The 11,036-nt window shown below is 49.4% G+C and overlaps 1 protein-coding gene across 12 annotated transcripts; it reads right to left on the bottom strand.

Annotated features, from left to right (window-relative positions):
- Positions 1–82: 82 nt before the first annotated feature.
- B4galnt1 (beta-1,4-N-acetyl-galactosaminyltransferase 1) lies at positions 83–7,110 on the bottom strand. Of its 12 annotated transcripts, none has more exons than XM_046466502.1 (11): positions 6,215–6,830; positions 5,608–5,826; positions 4,906–5,070; positions 4,671–4,777; positions 4,205–4,245; positions 3,881–4,061; positions 2,797–2,895; positions 2,415–2,608; positions 1,824–1,994; positions 1,368–1,608; positions 83–819 (listed from the first exon to the last, which is right to left on the bottom strand). In XM_046466502.1, exons 2-11 carry the CDS (start codon positions 5,823–5,825, stop codon positions 602–604), a joined length of 1,635 nt encoding a protein of 544 aa, XP_046322458.1. In that variant the 5' UTR covers position 5,826; positions 6,215–6,830; the 3' UTR covers positions 83–601. The 12 variants fall into 12 exon arrangements, with proteins under 12 accessions (XP_046322458.1, XP_046322460.1, XP_046322461.1 ...); XM_046466504.2 differs by having other exon boundaries at positions 1,824–1,964; positions 6,215–6,829; XM_046466505.2 differs by having other exon boundaries at positions 1,824–1,964; positions 2,415–2,605; positions 6,215–6,828.
- Positions 7,111–11,036: the final 3,926 nt, after the last annotated feature.

Here is an 11,036-nt window from a genome sequence, read left to right as displayed (position 1 = left end):
TGAAGTGGGTCTGGATGTTTCCTCATGGCCCCCAGGTGCCCCTCCCTCCCTGCCCACAGCATCACAGAGACACGAGTAAAAATGGCTTTCACCATGTGTTCACCAGCCCCTCCCAACTCCAGAGTCACAAGTTGTCTCTGTGGGGGTGGGCTGGAGCTGGTACAGAGTCCTGGATCCCGAGCTGGGGGTGGGGAGGCACAGCCTTGGGATTGCACAATGGGGAGGTTTCTCACCCCCTCAGTCCCAAGGAGGCAAGAGGAGAGTGTTTCCACTTCAGGGTTTTAGAGTCCTCCTGGGCTCTTTGGCACTTGGAAAAATTACCACCCCCCATTTCCTGCCCCATAAGAATGGGGTGGGGGGGAGGACTTGGCACTGGCTGTGGGAGAGGTTATGGCTCCTCAGGCCCCTGGGCACTCACAGAAAGGAGGGGTGTCACCAGGACAAACCCCTATTTGGGATCAGGTTCTGAAGGGGAGGGTGGAGGGGCAAAGTGGTCAGAGATCTTCAGAGGAGTGCTCATTGGATGAAAGGGTTGGTTGGACAATCATGGCAGGGACAAGGAAGCAGGCCCAGCCTGACAGGGGGAAGGCCCAAGTGGCCATCACTCCGCGGTCATGCACTGCAGCCGGTGTTTGAAGTAGAGCAGGCGGTGTTTGGCCACCTGACTTTCGTCCAGTGATCCTGGGTAACGGAACCGGGCATAAGTCTCTGCCCCAGCATCCCTTGATGCCCATGGCAGCTTCAGTTTCGATGCATGATCCACAATGACGTCGGAGCAGGAGCCAACCCGAAGGGAACCAAGCCCATCCAAGAAGAATTCTGGGGTTGGAGGGGAGGGGTGTAAATAATGAAGGCTCCTGAGAGTGCAGAAGGTCAACCCACAAGGAAGAACTGAAATGTAGGGTATTGAGGGTGCCTACAAAGACTCAGTTTCTAAGAACTCTGGCATGCACATTAACCCTTCTGAGTCTCAGTTTTACTCTGTGTAAAACATGGCATCGATTTGCTTGTGCTTTGAAATTGGAAAGACATGACCTCCCCACTTTAAGAGGTTCAATAAGTGCAGCAAGAGTTGCTCTGAATGCAGTTTGAATCAGGAGAAGCGGCTGGGAGTAGAGTAAAGGGTAGTGACTATGGCAGAGAAGTTCAAGGTGAACCCAGCGGCTGTGCTGGGCGCAGGGGTCTAAAAGGAATGCGTGGGGTGGAAGGAGAGGATGGGAGCTCTGTCTCTCGCCCGGGTGCTGGTCTTGGTAAATCCTTGCAGAACTGCTCCAGCGAACCCTGGTGACCAAACATCGCCCAGCTCCTGCGGAGTGTGTGTGTGCGTGTGCCCTTCCCAGGCCTTGCCGGGAGGAGGCGCCACTCACCCAGATGTGCTACGCGGCTCAGGCGCGGATCGAAGCCGACCTCTCGCACCTTGTCAGTGCGCGCCAGAAAGAAGTTGACGACGCCATCGGTGACCACGCAGCCTGGGAAGCCAACGAGCTCGTGGTGGAAGCCACGCCTTTGCCGGAGGCAGTTCCCGAGGCCTGGGGCGCCTTGTTCCACGCTCAGCAGCTGCCGGTAAGTAGTAGCAAAACCCGAAATCTCCCGCACTGCTCCCCCAACCTGCGGAAGTGGGAGGATGGTTCCAGGTGGGACTAGGCTCCTAACCTTGCCACATCCTTTTCTGCTTCACCCGTACAGAATGCAGACAGTCCCCCAGACTCCACTTTGTGGACTCTCTCTGTGCTAAGGCTGGTAGTTCTCAACCGCCGCTCTCCCACCGGAGCCCTAACCTGTTTAGGGCCCTTCTACCCTACATTCCATGGCCCCTCTCCTACCAGGTCCAGCGGCGTCCGCTCCAGAACGTCCACAAGTCTCTCCAGCCGCGTGCGCGCTGTGAAGACAAAGTCATCGTCCACCCACAACACATATTTGGTGGTTACTTGGGACACGGCCAGGTTCCGGCCCGCGAACCAGCCCTGCAGGAAAGGTGTGTACAGTTGGCGCGTCTGGAGAAATAGAATATGCCTCTTTGCCACCTTTCATTCCCCTCCCCCCCCCCACTCCTCACAAAAGCCTGTGCACCGCTCCAGACTTTCCAATGTCCAGAAGCTAGGTTTTTAAAAAAATTTCAGATTCCCATCCCCATTCCCAGAGGTTCTGAGTCAGTGTTCTGGGGGAGGGTCTTGGAATGCATCTTATTCCTTCATTAATTATTTTATTGAACGCCTTGGTAGGCATTAATAAGCATCATTCTAAGAATGCAGAACGAATAAGAGAAACATAATTTTTTCTTCCACAGAGTTCACAGTCCAGGAATCCTCATGCTTAACAGGCACCCTCTGGATTCACTAACCTGGCTGCAGACTGAAGAAACGCCCCCTCCCAGAGTCTTCTTGCGCCCCAGGTCAGCCTGGCTGACAGCATACCTTGCCGAAGGGCATAAGATAGTGCTCCACGTGGGGACCGCTAACGCGCTCTGGTTTGTCACTGTCGTCAGCAATGACCACGGTGACCGTGGGGTAGAAGCGGCGGATGCTAGCGATGAGTGCCCGTAGCCGATCATATCGAAGGAAGGTCTTGGTGGCAATGGTGACCAGAGCGCTGATGTTGTACTGGCCTGCTAGGACATAGGAATGGATGCAGACAAGAAGATTGAGGAAAGAGAAGCAGGAAGACAACCCTTATTAGGGCCACCCTGTCCCAACTTACTCCCCACCAGGGCAGGACCTACTACTTCCTTGCCCACACCAGCCCAACTTACTTCCCACCAAAGCTGTACTACTTCTTCCCTGCCCCCACTATCCTCACCTCCCTGAGGTAGAGACCCAGGCGGGTACAGTCGGGGGTTGAGGGGATGTCTTATGCGGATGGTGAAGGCAGCCTCATGTCCTTGGGTGGAGAACCGGACTGGGGAGAAAGGACATGAGATTGGGCCCTTAAAGTTGGGACAACATTCTTTTCAGTCCATTAATTAATATTTAAGTGCCTACTCTTTGTCCTGCCTTTCTAGGTCTTAGTGGTCAAGAATACTAGGTTGTTAGCCCCATGGAACTTCCTAATGGGTAGGGAGAAAGACAATGAAAAAGTGTTAATTAAAAGCTAAGCTTTTTTTGAGCATTCACTATGTTCCAGACACTTAAATTATGCTAAATATATGAATTACTTTAATTCTCTTGATAGCCCCAGTAAGTAAATTCCTATTACAGAAAAAGAAGGTGAAGTACAGAAAAGTAACTTGCCCACACTTACACAACAAGAAAGCTGATAGGAACCTAGTCTATCTTGTCCCAGGCTAAGTAAGAAAGCTCAGATACTATTTAGTACCAAATAGAAAATAAGACAAAGTAATAGTGTAGAGGAGACATTTGAGCTTAGATCTAAATGACAAGAAGGAGCCAGCCATGCAGAAATCTTGGGGAAGAGCATTTCAGATAGAGGGAACAACAAGTGCAAAGACCCTAAGATAGGAGAAAACTTTATGTAACAAACTTTGGAGAGGAGCAGGAGGGCTGTGTTATGCCCCTTTTGCTAGAGGAAAAATGGGAGTTCTGGAAGTTAAGAACTTTGCCCTCTAGCAAGTGATGTTTTGGGAATAGAGCCTGAGTCTTTTGGCTTAGGAGCAGGTCACTTCCTGGGGCCTGTCATGGTTGGCCAGAAGTGGGGACACACTCAAGATTCAGGTTTCTTTCTAACCTGCTCTGGCCCCAGATGAACAAAGGCCCCTTCTCTCCCTCTCTGGCCCTGCTTGCCCTGTTGAAATACCCATTGTGTGGCCAGGCAGCTCTGGCCATTGCCTGGGTACCTCCCACACCCTGTGATATTTGCCTACAGCAGTTTTTCTCCATCTTTTCTGTTCATCCAGCCTTCCCCTACCTCTATACAGGTCTCACACCTGTGTCTGCTGTGTTGGTCTGGTAGCTTCCGCTACTGTAAGTGACCAGTTGTAGCTGCCGGTTGAGGTGGTCCAGCCCTGGGCTGGCAAGGGTGAGATCTGGCTGCCCTTCTCCAATGACAGTCACTCCAGTCACTTGCCCTGCCACATCCCAGGTGCCCAGGGAAGCAGTCAGGTTCACCTGGCAGAGGAGATCAGAAAGTGTAGGGTCAGGCCCCAGGCCCACCTCTTGTCTCCCTGATTCTTCCATCCCTCCCTTGATGGCCTTGTCTCCCTCCCAGCATTCTCATGCCCACCTGGTCTCCTTGTTCTGTTTTCTCTCACCTGGTATACCTCCTGACCAGAAGCTGCCTGCAGGCTCAACCCTGGGAGGAATGATGGAGGATTAGAACCACACAGACAACCCTAAATTCTTTCTCACTTTCTCTTGCCTCTTTCACCACACACAACATAGAACTTTTCACCCATCCATCTTGTTGAGGCTTCAGCAAGAAGCCTAGAGTATAACATAGCCTAGAGTAACTGATTTTTTACTTCCTGCTATCAAAATGGTATTTCTTTCATAGCCTAACCTACATATCCAACTAACTTTTGGTCAGTTAGCAAATAATAGATTCTTTTTCCCAAACCTCCCCAGTTACAGTCTTCTGTAATTTCTGACAACCCTAGAATCCCTTCTCCCCCATCTCCTCCTCAAGTTCCCTTTCATCAGAAGTCATCCTCACCTTCCATTCTACCCAACCTTGGGCACTGCCCCCCTAATAGTGACCCAGGCCATCCTCTTCCCCACCTGGCACTAAGATGCTCCTGAGGGGCTGAACCTCCACACCCTGCAGAGGATACTGTAGGGGGGAGTTGGCAGGGGCTATGAGCAGCTGGTCAGCTGGGGACTGGCTCCTGGAGTAGGAGAGGACAGAAGAAGAGAGGATACAGAAAAAGTCAGAGGGGCTTGCTCTCCTGGCTCAGTCACCACAATCCTTCACTACCATCCCCCACAAAGTCATGTTCTCCTTTCTCTCTAGTACCTTGAAAGGAAGGCCTGGAACTCTCTTTCCCTTTCTGCAGAGGCAGCCCTCAGCTCCTCAGGGTCAAAGGCCTTGGTGAGATCAATGGCTCGGACCTGTCTCTGGAAGGGAAGGGGGAAGCTCCCCCCACTGGACTCACAACTGCAGTTGTTCTGAGTCAACAGCCTGAAGAGGGGAGAGGGATCTTCAGAGTCCAGCCACACTCATCTCACAAAACACATTGGGCCCACACTTTGGCTTCTCAACTCTGCCCATCCAGTATGTGTTCCCTTAAACATTGCTCTTCAGATAATCCCCAGGAGTGGGAGATCATGAATGTGACTCATCCCTTAAATCTGGAATTCACAGAGGTGTGGAATAGAACCAGTTACTAAGATTTCAGGACCTACGAATTGGTACCCATCATTAAGGAACCCTTCTGGAATCTCTTTTCATGTCTGAATCTGGACATCAGAGAATCTTTCAAGGGCCTTCCTCTGCCTGCACACCCTCCCATTCTCACTGCCATGACAAGGTTCAGGGAAGACAAATATCCACACCTCCCCCAGTCCAAGGTTCAGCTACCCGCTCCACGTCCCACTTTACTCCACACAACCACTCAGGAGAAGGGAGGTATCAGAGCCCAGCAACAGAGGAAACAAAAGCTCCCCAGGCCACCCCCCTAGCAAGCATTGTGCCACTGCTGCAGTTGTCCGCACTCACCCGACCACTTGCTCCTTGATCCTGACTGGGATGTGTGCATAGCGGGGCTCCGGGACAAGATCTGGCAGCTCGGGCCTGGGGGGGCCGTGCGGGGGCGCCCACAGAGCAAGAGGGGTCCGGAGGCCCGGCGCCTCTCGGGTGCTTGCGTACAGGAGACCTAGCGAGGCGCAGGCGAGCAGCAGGACCAGCGCGCACAGGGCCCGGCGGCCCAGCCGCATCCTGGGGTTGGGGGTAGGGAGGGTGAGAAACGGAGGGAGGGAAGGTAAGGGCTGGAGTCCTTGACCCCGGCGACCTCGGAGGCTCTTGAGGGCTCCCAGGGGCGCTCTCCGTACATCGCACTAGGATTTTCATCGCGAGTCATTTTCCCGGTACCCTTTCCCTCATTCCCTCCGCCTCAAGTGTCTCGGGTCTCCTTTCTTCTCGCCTTTTCCGCATCTCGTTTTCCTCTCGCACCCGAGGCCTGGCATCTTGATGCGAGAGGCATTTGGATGCTGTGGCTTCAACGCGGCAATGCATAAGTAGAAAAGCACCGCTTTATTAGAGCGGGGGACATCCCTATGCCGCTGACCGCCCTGCCCCCTCCCCCCTCCCCCAGTCCGAGCATCACCTGGGCTGGGGTGGGCTGCAGAGGGGTGGCTCCACACCTTCCCGTCAGGAAAAATGCAGAATCACGCTCCTTCTATTGGGTGTCCCGGCGGAGGTGACCCCCTGGCTGGCCTTGGGAAGCTGCGCGGGGGACAGGATGGACGGGCGAGCGTGTCGCCGGTCGCCTCCACCTTGGCCCCTCATCCCGCCTGGGCACTGACCTGTCTAACGCTCTAAGGCCGCCGCAAGATTTCGGTGCCGGCTGCTCCGGGCTCTCAGCCCCGGCCTGGGGGTCCTCATGGAGCAGGGGGTGGCTTTATGAGGGAGCTGGGCGTGCCTGAGAGTGTGAGGGATCCTCCTGCCTCCAGAGAACGCCCGACCCCTCCCGCCTTCGACTCTCCGGGCTTTGTAGACCGCGGCGCGGAGGTGGTTCTGGTTGTCTCCTGCCGAGGGAAACCGAAATTAAGAATCCGCCGCACCAGTTCGAGGAACAAAGCTGAGGATCCCTGGCACCGTGTCCCACTTGCAGGGCCCGGAGGGCTCAGGCCGCCGCCTGGCTTTCACACCGCAGCACCGCGCGGCTCGGTTCCCAGGATGGTTGCGGCAGAGGCTCCGGCTCCGCGCGGGGAATGAGAGCGCCGCGGCGCCTTCTGGTGGGCGCAGAGGAGATCGCCCCGGCGCGGAGCCGACCCGGGAATGTCCTCCCTCCTAGCCCCGCATCCCTTCGCCCCTAGACCTTTGGCTTCTCAATTGCCAATCCCCAACTCTAGGCATTCTGTTACCTATTCGCTCTGAGCATGTAGACAAAGATGGGCAATAGGGCGTTGGGAGCGGGCGGACGCTCCCAACCCTCCTATAACCCCTTTCCAAGGAAGGTTTAAGTGGTTAGGGTGAGATAAAGGAAACAAGTCCTGGAAAATAAGCCCTCTGCATGGCTGACAGATTCACACCCTCCCCTCCAGACTCCACCTCCACTTCCCGCTCTGGCAACCCCTACTACCTACCAAACACTCAGGAGGTAAGCAAAATTCAGGGGCCTATTTCCCCTAACTGCCCCTTATGAAACTTGCAGCAGAAGGGGAACTCCAAAGAGCAACCAGTTTGGTAGTAGCTGTGCTGCCAAGCTTAGGCCATAGAAGGCGGACATTGTCCAGAATCAAAGAACTATGGTTCTGTGGTTCTCATAAAAGATGTATCAAGATTTAATGGGAAAAATATATAATAAGAAATGTAGAACATGATGAAAATATGTGCGTGGAGGGAAGGATTGATTATTTAATGAATTGTATACAAAAGAATGACTCATCAGCTGGGGGAAAAGGGGGAATCCCACTTTCCAAAATCAACCTATCAAATATTCTGTAAGAAATTAAACCATAAAAGTAGATAAAAATCAAGTTTTTGTTTTGTTTTATTTTGTTTATAATCTTGGAGTCGAGAGGAGATCTCTAAGCAGGAGATAAAGGGAAATATTAATAAATTTGCCTATATAAAAATACTTGAAGGGTCTAGGGGTATAGTGCTTGCTTACCATGCATAGGGTCCTGGCTGGGGTCCATGCCCTGCACCACAAAAACAAAAGCAATACTTGACTGAAGAAATTACTCTAAAAAAAACTTGTGAAGTGTCAAACTGTGAGAAAACGTTTGCAATCTACTTTGATGATTACTCAAGTGTGTTTAGTTTGTGAAAATACAGAGTTGTATATTTCACTGTACACTTTTCTGTATAGAGATTAAAGTACACAATAAAAATATGCAATATAAATATATCAATAAAATATTTAAAAATATGTGAGAACAATTATCTGATTTTGAATATATATACATATATATATATATATATATATATATATATATATATAATATATGGGCTTGAGTTATAGGAATATTAATTGGCTTTAGGAATTTTGAGGGGTGGGTATGGGAAATTAAACCCAGGAATGCTTAACCACTAAGCCACATCCCCAAGCCCTTTTTATTTATTTATTTATTTTTTAAAGAGAGTGAGAGAGAGAGAGAGAGGGAGAATTTTCTTAATGTTTATTTTTTAGTTTTTGGTGGACACAACATCTTTGTGTATGTGGTGCTGAGGATCGAACCCAGGCCGCATGCATGCCAGGCGAGCACGCTACCGCTTGAGCCACCTCCCCAGCCCTGATTTTGAAAATATTCAAAAGGTATCTCTTCAAGAAGTACACCAGTTGGGTGGGTTTATTTTTTTGTTGTTGTTGTTTGTTTGTTTGCTTGTTTATTTATTTTTTGATGGTTATCTTGGATCACACATGTAGCTGCAGCCATGTAGCAGCTCAACTGGTGTTAGATGATACAAATTGCCTTCCTTGCATGATGGAAATTTGGTGCTGGCTATTAGCTGAAATTCTCTCTTCATGTGATCTTTCATCATCATCAGAGAAAGGACTTCATTATATGGCTATCTCAGTCCATATAATTTATTAATTTCAGGTTATACCTTTTGAGGTATTGCTTATAATTCATGCAGTATTATTTCTCCATACACATATGTATACACACATGAATGTCTGTATACATGTATGCATATATGTTTATGTGTCAAAGCAAGTCATCAAGCTAATCCAGATTCAAGGAGTTGTTAAGCTGTATTTCCTGATTAGTGTGACTGCAAAGAATTTGTGACCATTTGTAATCCTCCAGTATCACCAATGTCTTTTTTTTTTTTTTTCCAAAGTACTGGAGATTAAAGAGCCAGGGGCTCTTTACCACTGAGCTACAGTCCCAATCCTTTTTTTTTTCTTTTTAAGAGAGAGAGAGAATTTTTTTAATATTTATTTTTTAATTTTTGGCGGACACAACATCTTTGTTTGTATATGGTGCTGAGGATCAAACCTGGGCCGCATGCCTGCCAGGTGCCCCAGCCCTTTTTTTTTTTTTTTTTTTTGAGATCAGGTCTTGCTTAGTTGTTGAGGCTGGCCTCAAACCTGTGCCTCAAGTCTCCTGAATTAATTAATGGCATGTTATTAACAGCATGTGCCACCATGTAGGGCTGACAAATATTTAACAGCAACAGGAGCAATTAAGTAAATACTTTAAAAAAGGAAGACTGTGTTAATAATGTGGTGTCAACATTACAAGGAGAAAAACTCTGAAATGGCAGAGCTATAAATGCTAAGGAGCCTAGAATTAAAGTCATCCCAATAATAATGAGCCACAGATACCCAGATCTTCCAATACCTTCCCCACCAAAAAGGATAGTGTAAGGTTGGAAAGGGGTATATATCCCCCAAAGATAAACTTAAAATAACACTTTTTACTCTAAACTTTTAAAATTTGGATTCATCAGGACTTAGTGCTGCGGAAAGGCATATGTATCCAAAAAATGTACATAAGCCTAAAGTACTTTGGAAAGACATTCTAACAGGACAATGGAAAGGTCCTGACCCAGTGATTGTCTGGAGTCGGGGTTCTGTTTGTGTTTTTCCACAGGGAGAACAGCAGCCGATTTGGATTCCAGAGAGATTAACTAAAGCAATTTCTACAGACCAAAAAGAAGATGCTGAGAGCCATTGCCAAGTAGGTACGACGCATGGCATGACCCAGGTCATTTGCAGTGACATTGCATGTAAGGTGACCTTGCTCAAGGACCAGGGCGGATCCAGGTTTAGGGTGTATCCTGCTGGGATTAGGGAGTATCCCGCTCCTTGGGTTTAGGGCGGTTCCAGGTTTAAGGTGTACCCTGCTGGGAATAGGGCGTATCCTGCTGCCTCAGGCGCGCCTGCTCCTTGAGTTCCCGGTGAGTTCTCGCGGGATTCAGAGAGAATGTGGATTTGGCCCAGAACGCAGATTGGCCCAGAACGTGTGTAAAGTGCCGGTGACAGTTCGAGAATAAAGAGTTGCTGTTTGAATCTACAAGGTGTGTGGTGGCTCGTGATTTTGTGCCCAGCCAGACTGCGGCATAAGGTCAGCACCAGTGATCAAAAGGAGACAGATTAAAAGCAGCTGAACAAGGCTTTACTGAGATTTGCTCCTAGATGAGACCCTCCAGTCCAACAGAGGTGGTCCGGGAGAATTGCACCCAGGCTCAGCCAGATTGGGATTTTATTGGGTTTAGGGCAGGAAGGGAGGGTTTGGAATAAGAAAGGGAGGTTTTCAGTCCCTTGTGCTTCTGGGGTTGGTCTGGGGATCTTGCTGAGAACTGTGTCCTTCCAGGATTGGTCAGGAGACCCCACTGATTGACAGGTGGTTATGAGGCACTGCTTGTCTGTCAGCACCTCATTGGTTGTTCTTTTCTGCCTGGGTTGCCTGGTGCTTTGTTCCTTTAGCCACCTCAAACCAACCCAACAGGTAGGCTTCCTTGGACTTACTCCAGGTCTCATGCCAGAGTTGAGAGAGAAAAAGTCACAGAAGAACCTGAAATATCAGAAATTAATGAAGTGCTTTAAAAAAAAAGTGGTAGGAGTATGTCAAAAGGACACACAGAGTGGGGCTGGGGACATAATTTAGTTGATAGAGTGCTTGCCTTGCATGCATAAGGCCCTTGGTTCAGTCCCCAGCACCACCAAAAAAAAAAAAAAAAAAAAAGGACACTCAGAGGAGCCAGCTTGAAGGGGCTTGCACTGGCTGAATCTATGAATTTAGGACAGTTTAAGCACCAAAATAATTTAGAGTAGGAATGAAATATAAACCATTGGAAAATAGAAATGTGTAAGTCCACACTAAAACAGTAGGAATCATGTGTCCACACTGGTAATATATAATTAAGTAAGTGAATGAAAGGGAAGGGAGAATGCCCATTGAGAAATGTGGAGGCAATTGACAGATTTGGAATATAACCGTTTTTTGGCCGTCTTGGTAAAGATTGGTTTG

Source organism: Marmota monax, unplaced genomic scaffold (genome assembly GCF_021218885.2).
Source record: "Marmota monax isolate L192 unplaced genomic scaffold, Marmota_monax_Labrador192_F-V1.1 WCK01_AAM20220418_F8-fsc00151, whole genome shotgun sequence".
Lineage (NCBI taxonomy): Eukaryota > Metazoa > Chordata > Mammalia > Rodentia > Sciuridae > Marmota > Marmota monax.
This window is presented reverse-complemented; position numbering and strand designations above follow the sequence as displayed.